Here is a 17,793-nt window from a genome sequence, read left to right as displayed (position 1 = left end):
GAGAGAGAGAGAGACAGTAAGTGAGAGGAAAGAGAGAGACAATGGGTTATTAAGAAGAGTCAATAAGTAAAGAGGGATTTCACTTTTCAAAGCCTTTAATTTAGGTCTTTGTACATTTTTCTTAAGTGCTTAACCAATACTTGGAGAGTTAACTTTGGGCTTCGCTAAATAATAATAACTTCTAGAGAAGGCACCAAGGTTAGAGTAATTATATTTTGACGGCATTTACTGGAGTCTTGTCACAGGTCCTGTGACCCTAATAACACCGTGTCCCGTCACTGCAAGCCTCCATATAGTGACTTTTTTTTCGCCTATTCAGAGTAAGAAAATAAACATTAAAATTTCATTGTGCACTCTAGAAAAAAAGACAAATGCATCTTTCCTTCTTTGGGGTACTTGGTGCTTTCAAAAGATTGGTGAGTCAACAGAAATCTGCTGAAAGGTTTCTTTGTTCTTAGTTCCTTCCCCCCACTGCACACGCACGCTCACAGCTGGCTTATACCCACATAAACCATAGTTAAGTACCATGGGCTTTATCAGCTCTTAAGACCTCTCTGACAAACATGCCAGCCAGCATTCTCCCAGGTCTACAGTGTGAAACATAATGTCAAAGGAAACATATAATAAACTAGTGTGATGTAGAGAAGAGCACATTGATTAAATGGCTTTCTGATTTATACTTTATGTATGATTTACGGTATATTTAAATAATTCGTCAGCATTTGTATTTACTTCATGTCCCTGAATGTCAATAATGACACTGATTTTGATTATTAACTACAGGAAGAAAATAATTATTTTATTAATTATAAGTCATTGGCTAACTAGATATGGATAAAATACCTTCAAAACAACCTTAGTTTGAATTAAAATCAACATTCATTTACAGCAACACCATGGCAGTGATGCACATATACAACAACACGTACAGTATATGCATCCATGTATCTGTCAGTGAATAGCCCTTTTACATCTAGTATTAACACAGATCCCATTTACAACACTAATTAGATTTGGCTGGCTTTCATTTACATCTGGCATTGACATCTGTCTAAAGTATAAACATTAAAATTGAATTTATCTCTCCTTTGCTAAATTTCAGATTGCGCTGCACAATTTCTTTTTTTCTTAAGAATTGGATTCAGATGACAGACTCAAAACAAATTGTTTTTGTCTATCTTTGTCTCCCCACACTCCTACCATGATGAAACAAAAGAATAATTGGTTTACAGTATATGATGATTTTTGTGGGGGAATGTTATAACCATATTTTTAGTCATTTAACAATCCTTTTGCACACAAACACTAAGTCTCTTACCCATCAGAACCACATCCACATTCCACAAAGTAGTATTTATGTCCTTAAAATTTGACGATAATCTCTTTTTCATGCTTGTCCTGTTTCAAAGAGCATCTTTTGACAAGTGTATCTAAGTTGTGTGCCAGCTGTTTGATTGACCTGGTTGAATCCTTGTATGTTAGATTTTGTTTGCTTTAGTTGTAAGATGAAGAGTAGTTCCATTTGCAGCTTGTTTTTACTGTTGCAAAACACAGTGCATGGATATTTTGCACTAAAACATCATCACTCAGGGTGCATATTATGCAGAGTTTAAAGAGGGTGTGTTGCCTAATGCCAGAGGCTATGAGATCAGTAACTTTGCCCGGTAGGTGGCTTCTCGCCAACCTCACTCCCTCCTTTCCTCTTACTCACCCATTCACTTACTCAAATACATGCACACACTTCAACACACACACACTCATATATGCTAGCACACGTATCACACACACTCTTTTGGCTCTGGGCTGCCAAGACACTGGTGAACGACAGTGCTGCCATTGTGTTGTACTTTATTACACCTGGAACTCTGAGCCTCATGCATTTTTAATCGAGGTAATTTGCACAGGCCCTGCGTGTGTCGGTGTACACTCTGTCAGTGAGACTGTCTTAGCCCTTATCTATATTCCCCTCTCACACTGCAATTGCTCTTCTGAGGACATATAAACCACAGACCTTGATACAGATTACCAGATGATATTGTTTTTATCACACACCGTGATCTGAGAGAAAAAAGAGATACACTACACAGCTTTATCCATCGTACAAGTCCCACTGTTCACAGTTTTCTTGGGCTTTCATTCCATCTTCAAGAGGAATTGTTAGAAAAAAAAAGAAAAAAAGATTTTGCTCTTAAGCCCACCAGGTACCTATCTATCCATTCATGGCTCGTGAATTATGGGACTCTAAAGTTACGTTTTTCATTGTATAATTTTATTCCAATAAAAATATATCTAGGGTGGTAAAACAATATATAGTAGATGCGTGATACAGTATGTGCATGATAGTGGACATGATAGTGGCTGTACTTGTTGCAGTGCTGTAGTGCCCTGTCCAAGCCTCAGACATGATGTACTTTTTGTCATAGAGAATGTTACTTTTTGTGATATTGTCGTTCATATTTAGCAATAAGGCTATCTTTCAACAAAATTTTTGGTTTGGTTTACATGCCAACTACACACAATATTTTATCAAGTCACTGACTTTTTTTAAAAAGCAGTTGTTACTTATTCTGTAGTAAATTTAACTCTTTCTTGCTTATTCATATATTTTTGTATTATTAACAGAACAAAATTGTTTTAATTTAAGGAAAATTTAATGTAATTACCACATATGCACATTTGTACAACATCTGAACGTTTGGGTCATCTGTCTTTCTCTCTCACCCAAAGATCCAATCTGCTCTAACCATCACATTTTAGTAAGTAAGTAGTTTGTATTCCAATGTCGACCAAGTATTTTTATGCGATTACAAACTAATCACAGTTTGGAACTTTGAAAACTTCATCACTATTTAACTCATGTAGATAAAAGCCAGCCATAACCCTTTTTTCTCACCTTAATTAGAGAACAAGCACTAAGTCTGATAAATATTCTTCAATTCTTTAATGGTGCAATGTATTTTTACTTTTGGTGAAGTTGGTCCTTGTCATACCTGACAGGTTTATTCTCTTCATCTGGATCCCTGGCAGTGACGATGCCAACCAGTGCTCCTACTTTGGCATCCTCCTGTACTTCCATTATAGTGCCTTCTGCTGGTTGAAAGAGTGGTGGCTCATCAATGTTCAACACGGTGACTTGGACAATGGTCTGGTCGCGGAAGGAGCCCAGGTCCACGAAGCGAGGGTCTACATGCTTGTTTACTGCCTCCACCACGACATTGTGCATGTACTTGGTCTCATGGTCCAGCGGCTGAAAGACAAAGATTTTAAAAGAAAATGTATTGCAACATTACTTATGTATGAGCATAGATTTGCGTCCACATCACCAGCTAACCACTAGGTCATCACTACTGGTAGGTAGAATAATTAAGGCATTGACCGTTCATTGAACCAAAACACTGCTGCTGGTTGAGTGTAACATGGTTCATTCAGCCATGAAGGCCCATTCGCAACAACATGTCACTTAGGAGAAACGGTTTATATTTCAATGAAAAGAGGCGACTGCTAGCACTCTGCATTTTTTTCCTTCTTCCTTTTTTTCCCATGTTTTCTTGTCTGTACGCTGAAAAAAAACCTGAAAACAGTTCAACGTTTGAGGAGATATGGCATTGACAGCACCTGTCAAACCCCAGTGAACAACTAATGATGGTCAATCATCAAAGACCAGTCATCTCTTTCTCTCCCCCTCTTCAGTGTGCCTTGAGTTTCTCTGTCTGAACAGGACCTACGAACTGTTCACTGCCCACTGAGAAGAAAGACTAAGCTGTAGGAGAAAATGATATTACCTTTGCCAACAAAACCCCAAACAGTTTTTGTCAAATGCTAGCCAAAAGAGGTTACATGTTGATTTCTAGGGAAGAGCATTCTAATAACTGCATGCAATATTGTTTTTGTGGTTTTTGGCTTTGTGCTGAGGAGGATAGAGAGTCTGGGTCGTCAAACACGACGTTTGCAATGAAAAGTGGGTATTTAATTTGAGGTTTTTGCAGTTAAAATTGAGTGTATTTATGTGATTTGTCAACTATGATACTGGTAAAAATCAAGACTGGCTTGACATCAGTAGTATCTCAGCATTCCTTTAATCTTACCTTTTTGATGGAGACAACGGCTTCCTGTGTATTTACATCAGTAGTGACCTTGAAGAGCTCCCCTCCATCTGTGATCAAGTAGCTCATATCTGTGTTCTCTCCCATGTCGTTATCTGTGGCAATGACAGATCCAACTGGTGTCCCGACAGCCGCCCCCTCTGACACTGAAAACTGGTACATCTCTGGTGTATGGAGTAGGTGGCCGTAGATGGACAAGGTATGGACGGATAAAACAAGGAGTTAGCAAAACAACAGAGGGATGAAGTGACAAAAAACAGTGTAGGTGTAGGTGTAGAAAATACCATAAAAGAAGAGGGATGAGAGACAATGGTAACGTGGAGAAGAAGAGGAAAAACACCAGTACAGGAAGGATGAGGAAAGATAGATGGATGGCCGTAGGTGGAAAAAGAGGGGTGGGAAGTGAGGATATTGGTAAAAGAGATGGATTGAGAGCAAAAACAGAAAAGTGGGAAGCGGAAGGGATTGAGAGTAACAAAGATAAAGAAAGTAAATAGGAAGAGATGGGTAATGGGAAAATTAAGTTGGGATGAAAGGATATTGAAAGAACAGGATAAGTAAAAGACTTCAGGCAGTGGCTGTCAGTTTGGTCATTGCATTCACATAAAAGAAAGTGTACAAAATGACAAATCTTTTTCCCAATACACAACAATTTCTGTTGGGACTACCTATTGCAAACTATACTAGATTTATATTATACTATATTCCTATTACAATAGAAAACATAAGTAATTGTCACTGTATTGTATAATATTATAAAGCATATTATATTAAACCCAAGTGAATTGCATGAACAAGTATATGATAAATTTTACTTGTGCTGACACATTTTGCCAAACCTAAATCTGAAGCTATATTCTAAATGACAGAAGAGACTGAGGAAAATGTAAAAGATCTGCCAGAGTTCATTATGAACAAGATAAAAAGATAAAAGTAAGAAGATAAAACTTTATTGATCCCCTGGGGTAAATTATGTGAAAACATCAAAGTCCTTACATATACAGTATGTCATCTTTCTTTGCATCTTATTTATGAAGGTGCATTCTGAACTCTATTTCCCATACCATACAGTGAAGATACTATAATCCTGCAGGGTTTATCCCTCTAAATGGGTAAATATGATTTACTGAGAGATGAAAAGGGGATTTATACAGAAATAAGTAAAGGTGTGTGGAAACATATCAAATACAATCAACCAGGCTGTCAGATGCTGTTCCCCCAGCTGTAACAAACGTAATCGTGTCACGGTTTAACTCCAAAAAGAGGACAAAATAAGGAGTTGGTGGAATGGAGGCAAGAATGGAAACAGTATTTTATTTACAAACCAAATTATTATTCGGAGTAGCATTTATCATGCTAATGTGTCTGTGATTGAGAAGTAGGTGCAAATTGTCTCTAAAAAGGTGACAAACTTTTAGTACACTCATATTTAATGTGAAACACGTACTTCTTTTGGTACAGCATGTCATAAAATCAACCAGAATCTTCAGCTGTTTGCTTCATAGACGGGTATCTCTCAGTTGAAATAAGTGTGTTTGTGTGGTGGGTGTGACGTGCATTTTTAGCTGCATGGTTTGACTGTTGCACACGTGTGTATTGAAAGCCATCTGAAAGCCATTTAGCCCCCCAAAAAACCTCTCACATTCATAAATCCAAATCCATAACATTACAATGAGGGTACTATCAACCGTATTGATTCAGTCCTCTCTTGAGCCTGGCTTAAAAAGAATGATCAAACCTGCAGTGGAACGCATCAATTTTCCACAATTGATAGAGTACTTTGTTATGGGCTGCGGGCTTGACTGGCCCATATATTTAAGTTAGGTCATTTTTCCAGACTACACACAGGCCATTCAATATGGTCGCTGATGCCGCCATTGCTTATTGGTGTCAGCAGCCTGCCGGTTGTGTGTCTTATCATTTTTTCCAGTGTTTCTACGTCTTGACTTTCACATTCCTCTTTATTTTTCCTCCCACTCTTAATTTTTTCTTCTTTCTTTCACACTCAAAGTCATTTCCAACTCTTTTCTCTGTGCCATTTCCTCACTCTCCACCTGTGTCTCACCATCTCTTTCTTTGTCTAAAGTAAGAAAATGTGCGAGAGACACTCACTCTGTGGGAAGCGTGGTGGGTTGTCATTAACGTCTGTGATCACTATGGTCACCGTGGTGGAGCCGGAGAGACCGCCCATTTGTCCTGCCATGTCTGTTGCCTTGACGACCAACTCATAACGATCCTGTGTCTCACGGTCCAGATCTGCCACTGCTGTCATGATGATCCCTAATGATTGAAGGATGGAGGAGAGATAGAAACAGAGTGACAGAGACATACAGAAAGAGAGAGAGAGAGACAGAGACAGAGAGAAAGAGAGAGAGTGGGAAAGAGTAGCAGTAGTAAGTGAGGCCAATGGAAAGGTTGCATTAGTGGTTAGCACTTATAACCAACTATATTTCCCCTCTCAGTTTGAATATCAACTTCTGCTAAGCACTGTATTATAGAGGCACAAGTGCAGCGCATTCCATTTCACCTACTCAGACAGGCTGGATGGAAGAGATTGTGTCATATTTGCGCCTCTGCGCATACACCATTTTATGGCTCAGCTGTATTAAAATGAATAATATATAGGGGCAGAATGAAGGCATGCCTCAGCCACCCTGAACAGCATTACAACTCTTCCATGGTGAGTAAGACTGCACTCAAATCTGAGAAGTGGATTTCCAAAAACCAAGCGAGGGACATAGAGAAAGTGATACACAGAAGATTGAGAGAGTTGGGAAGCACGCAGAGAGAGGCAAAACAAATGCAATGGCTTCATTTACTCCACAGTGCACATTCTGTTACATTTTAACAAAGTCAATGATTAGTTAAAAACATTCCCATAATTGAGTTAAGCCATGCCAGTCTTCCAATTTACATGCAAAGATCTAGTTCCCCTTTCAACTGAGGTTTAATAATTTATCTATTAGTGGATATCACAAAGGTCTGAAAAACCAATTTGGTCACCATGGCAAACATTTGTGAAAACAGCATTCAGGTTTACTATGGCAAATTGCAGACAGGCTGTAAAGGGGTATGTCAAATGTGATTTCTGTACTCAAAGGTATATTTGCCCTCATTTTTATTGTTTCTGATTGATTTTCCTACTAAAATCTCTCTGAAATATGTCCTTTTACTGTCTAAATACCACAGCCCAGATGAGAGAGGATCTAAGCTGATAAAAAAAATGGTGCTACAATCATCTGGGTTTCCTTAGGTTATTAAAATACACTCAAAGCAAAAGCTAATGGAGCAGGATTGAGTGGTACGCTGTGTGCTTTATGTGCTGATTTACCCCAGGTTTCGCCTCTCAGGCTACATGCAGTCTGCCTTATCTTATTGGTAAAGGTTGTCTGACTGTACACAGTCTGAAAGAAATACCTGAAGACATTACAGGACTGAAAAAGGCAACTGCAAACTTTATATTTTAGGGGTAAGGAAGTCACCTTATTAGAAAAGTACAATGCTACTTGAGGTAAAGATGGAAATACAACATTATCAGAAAGTATCAGGCATCTATAAAGGAAAAAGATTATTTAAAGAGTATTTAAACAGGAGTAATACATTAACAATATACTGTATGAGTTTATATAGCATTGCTAATTTTTGTTATATAATTATTATGGATAGCTCTATAAATTTGTAAATTTGTTCATGATTGTACTTAAATTAATTAAATAGGTGATTTTCTTTTGTTAGTGTGAGATTATTTGGTATATTATTCTGTTTGTTTACACACATTTTACATAAAATGTGTGGTTGCTCAAGCAGCCAATTCTGGGATCTTTCTAATTTCTATATATGACTTTCTCTCTCTCTCGCTCACCCAAACTAGCACATGATCTTTCTTCATATAAAAGAGACATTCTCCTTTTTGGCCCAGCAGCAGCATCAGTAGCTGACTGGTTTACTGTGCAGTAGTAATATAATTCCACTTTACCCCTTGGGATTTTCCACATCAGTATCTATTGATGCATTTCCTGGGTTTGGTGTGCTGTCTCACTCCCAAAGGTTTGTGTTGTGTTGGATACACAACTCACTGATTCCAGTCACATTTAGCCCAGGGCCATGTTCTATGTGTAGCCAAAATACAGTACATGCAGCACTGGAGTTAAAGAGGGAGGCAGATGACATGCTCCTCTTTCATCCACCAAAGGCCAGAGGGGATGCATCTAAATTAGTGCTGTCAAAAGTAAAGCCCCATTCCGCAACTAGTATACAGCATGATAGCCCCAAACGTCATGGTAGAGACTACATGTAGATGAGTCTACATGGTCTGGATTCATTAATGCAGTCAGTTGAGTCGGTGTGGTCTAAATTCCAATGCGTACCACGTAGCCTTAACATTAACCAATTTAACCGGGTAGTATGGCCGTGTACACCAACTGTGAAATAATGCCTCTGTATGGTGATGCATAATATTAATTTAAAATGAAAGATGATGTTCCCATCTTTTTTTTTTCTACTCACAGAAATTGCATTTCTGTTTTCAACCCACTAGGCAATGGAAATGTAAATCTGATGTGTACCTTCAAAAGCAATACTGCCAGGCTAAAGGTCTCAGTATGACTTTTTGCACCTGTCCAAGTGTCTGCCTGGAGATGTCCTTGCACTCTGACACTGTTGTGAGCACTGCGGACAAATCTACACCACGTAGAACATAAAGTCGTGCATCTCTTCATTAACAACTTCAGCTGCATTCATACTGTATACAGCACCTCTGTTGTTGCCTTGTGCTTGTTACCTTGTTCTTTTCCCCTTGAAAATATGGATGCTCCTGATGTTTTTAGGGCTGCAACTAATGATAATTTTTATTATCAATTAATATGTTGATTATTTTCTCGATTCAATGATAAGTCATCTGGTCTTTAAATTGTCCAACTGTCCATATACCAAAGATATTCAGTTTACTATCACAGAGGACCAAAGAAGCCTGAAAATATTCAACTCTTTTTTATTTATCTTGTATTTATTTGGAATAATTCAAATCTCTTTACACAAACCTTAGGTAGTTGTAGGTCCAGTAAAGGTCGGGACACTTTTTTTCATAGAACACTGAAGTTGATATAGAATACTATATTCACAGATGAAGGACGTATAGTTGTCTCTTGCTAAATTATAACAGTATAAGTATAATCAGTAAGAGCAATAAAGCAAATATTAAACTGTGTTTTAGTGGCTATTGCATATTGCAAACGAATTATTTTAGTAGTTTTGTATGTAAAAATGATATCTAAGTCTACTTTCAAATGAAAAAAAAAGATATTTTCCTTATTTACATACAATGCTTCAGCCCTTGTAGATTCACCCCTTTGACTCAAATACTCAAAAACACCTACAATTCCAGCTCGGCAAAAGCGACAGAAAAAAAACATAGTGACTTGCTTTGCAGCTTGTTGTCAGGGTGAGTGAGAGTGATATTAATGAGGCAGATTTCACAGCTGTTCTGTCTCCTCTTTATTTTGACCTTCTTGACTCGCACCTATTAGGCTGGCCTGTCCACCTACAAAATGGGGAAAGGAGGTGGATAGAATGAGGGTTGTGAGACAGAAGCTGGAATAAACCATCCAGTCTCCTGGTTTAGTCCCACAAAGGCGAAGCCATTTATCATCCAGGCACCCAGGCCAGCCAAGTCAAAGTGGTGGAGACCAAAAAAGATATAATTAAAACTTTTGTGCTTTTCCCTGAGGGGGCAAACACCAGTGCTAAGCTACTCCTGAAAGACTGGGTCAGGCCATATCGCTCCAATAAACCCCAGACCAGTAAGGAAACAGGGAATATTGAAATATATAGCTGGGAAGATTCTTCATAGGCTAAATCCAGATCTGGTGGAGCCCAGGATTTTGACATAATGGTAATTGGTAAATGATAATTTAGACACAATTTCTGTGTTTAGAGTCTTAGAACTAGTGGGACAAAAAAAAAAATAAAGTTTGGTATTAAGGAGCTGGCAGAGGAAAGGCCATGTTGTCACCTACAGTATGAAAAGGCTTTATTATCTGTACAGTGGCTATTTTAGCACTCAGCTTGTCATACTCAGCTCTATGTTGTCAGACCTTAGAACTGCTGGTGATTATAATTGGAAAGTCTGTAAAGGGGATCACCAAAGTCCACTGAGGAACACACGTCTGCACCAGTTTTCACTGCAATCAATGAGTGTCAAGATATTTCACTCCATCCCTTGAATACTGTCACAATTTTTGCCAATTGAAGCTTTTAATGACCATCACTTTAACAATGCAATTTTCTTGAAGGTTCTTCAATGGTGGCACTAACTCTATGCCATATGGTATTTAGAGTATTTGGAGCCAGGAGTTATTGGCTGAAACTTTATAAAGTTGGCCAATTGATTTTATGTTTTTGGCCGCAAATTTTGATGGATCTGAGAATTATGGTCTCTGAACTTCAGATTGCTCAAGGTAGAAAAATAAGGAGCACAAGAAAATCTTCTAAGAAAAAGAAATAACAGGTGTAGGGGGGACTGAAAATGTAGTCTTTATAATTCTTACCTGTGTTTCTGTCTACGGTGAAAAACTTTTCTCCATCCAGAACGCTGTACACCACTCTGGCACTGCTACCATATGTAGGGTCGTCAGCATCTGATGCAGTAACCTTCATAACAGACGTTCCTGTCGAAAAGAGACGTAACATCATGTTAAAAAATAGAATATAAACTTCTGAGTCAGGTCACTTGAGAAACTCTAGATTAATCCAGTTTCAAAGAGGAGGAGGTGGTGTATACTGTATATTTAAGGGCAGCTGTGGGGATGTGGGTATTGCGTGTGTGTAAACTCCGGTATTTTTGTCTTTGCGAGGACCAATTTGAGTTTCTGACCTTGAGAGTAAGGATATAGCACTCACTAAGGACTATTTGAAGGCTACACTTTGTTGTCAAGTAAAAATTTGGTTTAGGTTAGGCACTGAGGGTTTTCCATGTTGCAATGTTTAAGGTATAGGTTGAAGGCTAGAGAATGAATCATGTCTACAAAGGGGACTCACAAGTATAGTAACAGCTATGTGTGTGTGTGTATGTGTGTTTGTGTGTGTATGACTGTGTACCTGTTTGTGCATTCATGCATACTTGTCTGTGATTATACTTGGGAGAGTGAGGTTAATGCATTTGGGTAAAACTGAACCAGGTAACTATTTCATCTCTATGCACATCATATTCCAAACAAATTTTTTGATGTTTCAAATTATGTTTTCACTCCTCCGATGCTCGGAGTTGTTTTGCCTCTCATCAGCACAGAAGTTGTGCTCAGAGATGAAAGGGAACACAAAGTCATAACGTCAACATTATATCTTCAAAGACTGTTAGAAGCTCAAGAAATCTACAACAAAGAATTACTCATGATTACTGGCACTTAGGCGGAGAATAAAGTCATTTCCACATGAAGCCTTTAAAATTGGGATTTGTGGAGTAACAGTGGTTAAGTCATTATTTCCCATTCAGTTTAGTATATTATTTGTCAACAGTGTGCATATACACAAGCCTCTGGCAGCAAATACACAGGCGTATCTCCTCGTTTAGTCACACCTTTTAGTTAAAGCTCAGCCTAAAGCCTACAAAACTTAAAGGTTCTTCATTTTTAGGTTAAGAAACAACAGCATACTTGCCTTTTAGCGTGTGAGCACATTTTTCCTTCCATAAATGATTTCACTTATGGAAAAAGAAAGATAAAAAGGGAGACGTTCCTCAAGGACAAGGAGTCAGTCTTTGTCTCCATCTCACTGGCCAATGCTATGGGTAATTAATGACAGCTGGTGTTGTCCACCAAAGGTCACCGCTGTAGCCTTTCTCAGAGCCCTGTCATGCTACTGTCCAGCCACATAATGGCTGTATGCTAATGATGCTAATTAGCGGGAAGTGTCAGAGCACTGTTTGTTTCCTGTCATCCAACCGAGCTCCTAAGGGAGAAAGAGGGAGGGAGAGGCCAGTGGATTATCATTAAGTCACCCGGCCATTAAATCAGACAGCTCAGATCACTATCCTGTTGCTGTCACCTATAGCATTTTTTTTGTTCTGCCTGTAGGTAAAGTAGATATGAGCAGGAAGGTCTGCCTGCTAACATATAGCTAGTATATGATGCAGCAGTCTACTTGGTGTACCTTACTAGTGAAACCAATGAGAGTGTGCTATTTTGCTGCAATTCTGAACTGAAATGTGACAAATTAGCTCAAAGGCAAATCATCCTAACAAACAACTAGTGTGAAAAGGGATACATGAGGACACACAGAAATGGTCGGACGGATGGGTGGATCAGTATTTTCATATGCAACACCAAAGTATCAAGAATTCTGGTGCTGTCAACAACCTTGTGTGGTTATCAGTTAAATCCTGATATATTGCAGCTCCCAGTGGATACAAAGCACCGCATATTAACAAGGTTGGAATGAGCTTTTAATTCATATTGTGAGTCGTATCATACATTCATTACCTCATCCAAATATGCAAAATACACACCGGTGTGATCCTTAGAAGATCAAGATATGCTGCATCCCAATTGGAGGATGAGTGTGATATTGTTGTTATCATATTGAAAACATAAGGCTATATAGAAGCTAGGAATTTTCATAACTGGCAACAGGCAGGGGTTTGCTAATTCTTTCTACCTGGTTGGCCCTACTGCTGTGGGTCCAACAAAGTCATTTTTTTTTTCCATGGGATTATTCCCTTATCTTAATTTTCCCCAGGTAACAATCAGTTTGACGCTCAGCTGTTTCTGGGTACTGGCAGGCAGCAATGTTAGATGGCTTGGAAGAACTATATAAATGCAAATGCTACTTTATTGTGTTTATATTAAAAAGGAGAAGTGTGGCAGTGAGTTTGGCACTTGGGTTCTTATTAAAGCTCTGGCTTGCATCAGTGTTTTTAGTGGGAGAAGTCATTACTTACAGTATCTGTTGGCATGGTTGGCGTCTCACTTAAGGAGATTCTACTGCTGATGGACTTGTGGGAATTCAATAAAAAATATTGACTTTCTCAGATTGGAATGTAATGCATATAGCAGAAATAGGAGACGTATGTCTAATCGAGAGAAGCTCCTGATATTCATTATCTAAAGAGTTGCTTTTCTCTCACCAACTAAAAGCTCAATCCTAAATTACTCTCAGATGAGACAGCATGCACTGTAGCAATAATAATTTTAATTACCAGAATACAAAGGTTTGTCTCTCTTTCTTCTCCCTCTTGAGCACATTTGTTTGGGCTGAGTTTGTTTGGTTTGGTTATGCAAAAAAAACTTTTCACATCATATTCTTCACATTTTCAATTATACCTTGTGTGTAGTTATTGCTCAATTAAAAAATGAACAAAAAACAGAAAACTTAACAGCAGTAGTTTAATACCAACTGAAATTATTTTGCTGACACCCAGCACCTCGTGTTCTTACCTTGCTGCATTGGTGTAGGGTGTCTGTTTACTTTAGTACACCTTGACATCACTTTGGATGTTCTTACAGGTACAAAAGAGGTAACGCATTTCTGACCCTTCCCAACTCGGCAAGGTCAAAAGTGCAACTTTCAACCAGAGGAGATGAATGACACATTATTTTTCAGTTCGTTGTCACGTTTAGTCACATTTTTAACATATGTAACCCCAATAATTTTGTCAGAAGTCTGAGCCAACTTGTGACTCTTGTTTGACAAATACACATTTAGTCATCTCACTCCCTCATGCCTTCAGTGCAGCCTGCAGATATTTACAATGTGGGTCTCGCCGTCAAAACAATATTAAAAGAGATAAGACAGGATCATTCTCATTTTCATATGCAAATATTAAAAAGTAACACAACTGTTTTTCTGTTTAATATTTGTGTGATGCTACAACTGTTTGTCAGCGCAAAATGTTAAGTTTGGAGTTGAATTATAAACCATGATTGATGAATTAAGCATATTGTGACTGTAGGTCTTGCTGAAACCATGAGAGGATTCATGAGAGTGTCAGTATTTGGCAGCGTTTCTCCCTGTGACTTGCCTCACCACGAAGGACTCGATGGGGCAATAACATCTCATTGCTATGCAACCATTATGAGGATATGCCTTTGTTATTCATTTAATCCTCTAGCGGAGAAAAATGCCTGGGACATAATTGGGGTTGAATGGCAGCTGTTTATTACGCATTATTTTCAACTTCTGTTTACCAGTTGTTATTTATATTATTCTATTGTAATAATACAAGAACTCCTTTTTATGGCACATAAAATCTCACCGGTTGACAAGATTAAAACTAATTTCATAAAGTAGATAAGACTCTAATGGAAATAATGAGGGAATAATTCCTTTAGTCTGTGTCCTTCTGGTATGCACATGGTACTTCTGAATTTGCTACAAAATTTTCATGGTCTCAAGAACATGAAGAAAGCAACAGTCAATCAAAAATAACAACATAGGCATATAGTCTGTGTTGCAAATTATGTTTAAGCAGTGCACAATACCCCTTGAAGGATAATGTAAATAATATTCCGATGAAAACTAACTCTGGGGCCATCTCTGGTGAAATGGAGTAAGGAGGAGGGTTGATTTTTGGGCGTGGAGGATATGGTGGAGGGTGGGTGACGATGGCTATATAGATAGATTTATGCATGAGTTTGGTTTAATGGCATCAACACAGGCTGTCGGAATGGCTTCCCACACCATTTCAGCACTCTGGGAGAGATGGTTCAATTACTGTGAGGGGAGCTGGAGGAGTTCGCCACGTGTGAGACACTAGACTGACAGCTATTTAAGAGGCAGCCTCGTAAAAGAGATTTGTGCCCATCTCAGCTGGTGCCGTACTGGTGCAAGCTTCAGTGGAGGGGTCTAACGGTTGCAGCACTGAGCCTCTTTCCCACTCCGACCCGCCTTAATCTGCAGGACTGAGTGCTCCCCGCCCGCATTATGGATCATTTAGTAAAGCTATAAAAGCTGAGGTGTTTTCACATGAAAAGTTATTTCTTCACTACTTCTACTGTGATTCATTCCTCTCTCATCAACATAAATGCCCCAGGAGAGAGAGATGGGGAAAGAATGAGGGAGAGAAAAGAGGGAGGAGAGAGAGAAAGAAGTAAAAAGGGAAGAAAAATCTGCCATGTCATAAAAGCCAATGGCCTGCTTACATTGATCCTCTTCAAGATCCCTACAAGGATTTAGAGATATTTTTCATCTCTCCTGAAAGAGGTTGTAAATCTAATCTTTGTTAGACTTTGAATTTGTGTATTTTAATAGATCGGATCATTATTTGTTTTGTAGACAACATTGTGGACTAGTGTCAATTTTAAGTCTTAACTTCTCATTATTTTTAAGCAGTTGTCTTTAGAGAAACAATGACAAAAAGCTGTAAAATCTTGGTCTGGAAGAATAAATACTGAGTACAAAAACCTTCCTGTGCATCCAATAGCTGTAGATCTACATAAAATTGGTCAAACTTTGTTAAAAATCCTTCAAGCATATCAACCCGCATTTACAGATGAATCATTTGATTTGAATCCCCACCACTCACCCCTGTATCTTCATGCTACCTATAAACATATTTGATTTAATCCTTGCACAATAATGTTTAATTTCCGCTAAGCTATATAGAGTGTCCATGCTTCTTTGCGTGACCGCAAATGTGCAATAATGAAATAGCGAGAAACTTAATCAATTTCACACTTGTGAATCTCTATCATGGCTGTGGCTCTTCAAACACCGAATGACACATTCTCTCGCTCTTTCTCACTAGGGTCTCGGTTCCGCCCTCCCCAACATACACACCGATTCATACACATGACCACACACAGATCAGCCAAAATCAATTATGTCAAGCACTGTGGTTGAGCGCATAATGGTGGATGTTACTGGTCATATACATAAAGGTGGTTGGCAGAGAATATTGATTGTAAGTTGCTCCTGCCTTGTCGCATTGCTCTCTCCTGCGATACTGCTGCTCCAAATGTCTCATCTACTGTTAGCATAACAGGGCTGAGCTGTCCTAATGGTGACTGCAGTAATTTGCAGCCTCCTGGGCAACCTCTCTGGACCACAGCAACAGTAGGGGTGATTATTACTTTAATCCCCTTGTGCAGTTCTCACATTACATACAGAGGGAGCGGGGAATTTATCATCCATGCTGAGTATGCTGAGGTTGAGGGAGTGATAAGAACCTAGAGACGAGAAGAGAAAAACGAAGGAAAAGAGACATGTTTTTTGTTTTGAACTCCTTATCCACAAAAACATTTAAATGGGTTATTTAGTTGAATTATAACTTCATTCACACAAAAGCCTCTAAGTTGTTAGCTCATAGTAAGCTGTGATTTTTTTTGCATGTATACTGTAAAGGTCGCTTGTCAAAACAACACAAGGAGAAGTAATTTAGGGTAAACTGATATATTTACTTTTAAACTTTTATAGACAGGGCTTTCTTTATACTGCTTCATTCTGCCTAGTGCTATTTTCTGTGTCAGTCACCACAAGCAGCCTTTAAATGCCAGTTATTTTGTGTATATGTTGTGTGCAACATCCACATTATATAACATCCATGTTATACTTTTGTATATAGTGATAAGGCAGTGACCTTCACAAAGACACTTTTAAAGTACATTCCACTATGCCTCTCCTACTATATGCTCCCTGGGCTTCGGGTCTTGTCAATCTCCATATCTCACTTCAGGTAGCACCTGTGTACCAGATGTCTTTTTCAATAGCTAATTTGCCCATACAGATATCGCATAGCATATTTTTTATATTTTGAAAACTCCGCTGATATCCTTAAACTCAGTATGCCTGACACTTGAAATCAATAGTTTCCATTATAAAATGAATTCGTCCAAAAACAAACAAACAAAATGATTGAAATGATCCCTAAAAATGCACAATCAGAGACCACTAGTTGTGGCATTTACAGAGATAACATGCTTTGAGGTATGAAGGAATGCAAGAAAGCCTCAGATGCTGACATTTGTTTAGTAGATAAAAGTGCAGGGCATTGTCTTAAAATGTATCTCTGTCGTTAATTTCTTCAGCCTAATGTCAAAGATTAGATTGTGTCTTTGAAAGAAAATGGGATAAATGTCAGTTTAAGGCTTCTATTGTGCTACTTTGAACTCTGTCCTTTGTGTGTGTTTTGTCTACACTATATCAGTTCATGTCATTAGTAGATAATAGCTGAGGATAGTGGTCAGCTTAATGTCTGTTATCAGACTTGCATTTGGCTGACTGTTTTTCTCTGGACACTGTGACTTGTCAGTGAGTGTTACCTGAGGTTAGAGGCTACAGCACAGATGGCGTGTCGTGCCACATCTCTACCACTCAGAGGTCCTGAGGTCCTCTCTAATGGAACCACATCAATCACAGGATTAGCTCCATGGAAACTTTTCACCCTGTTATGATTCCACCACCAAGAGCTACGCCTCCTAGCCACATTTCCACCCCACTCCCTCGCTGTCACCCAACCTTTGAGTGGTGGGAAAGAATGTCTGCCTCAGTGACTAAATGGCTTCCAACCCGACAAAATGTGCTATTTGTCAGTCAGCTGGCATAAAGACTGAAAAAGCAGAGATACAGATGTCTTAGTATGCATGTTGTAACATGGTGTAATACTGATTTCAAATTGGAAAAGGCCTGTCTTTATTACTTCAATATAAGCTGGGCGTGTGGAGCATAAGCATTAGCTCGAGGTGCCAGTATGCCACTGCCA

General features: G+C 38.7%; 1 protein-coding gene across 2 annotated transcripts in view; it reads right to left on the bottom strand.

Annotated features, from left to right (window-relative positions):
• The window catches only part of LOC121894715 (cadherin-22), a 180,782-nt gene that overhangs the window by 39,934 nt on the left and 123,055 nt on the right, over positions 1-17,793 (bottom strand). For both annotated transcript variants that reach the window (XM_042407515.1, XM_042407514.1), the window contains 4 exons: positions 10,649-10,768; positions 6,216-6,383; positions 4,086-4,267; positions 2,991-3,247 (listed from right to left, as the gene is read on the bottom strand). In XM_042407515.1, coding sequence (XP_042263449.1) covers positions 2,991-3,247; positions 4,086-4,267; positions 6,216-6,383; positions 10,649-10,768 — 727 coding nt within the window. The remainder of the gene's footprint in view (positions 1-2,990; positions 3,248-4,085; positions 4,268-6,215; positions 6,384-10,648; positions 10,769-17,793) is intronic.

This window comes from Thunnus maccoyii, chromosome 3 (genome assembly GCF_910596095.1).
Source record: "Thunnus maccoyii chromosome 3, fThuMac1.1, whole genome shotgun sequence".
NCBI classification, from domain to species: Eukaryota; Metazoa; Chordata; class Actinopteri; order Scombriformes; family Scombridae; genus Thunnus; species Thunnus maccoyii.
This window is presented reverse-complemented; position numbering and strand designations above follow the sequence as displayed.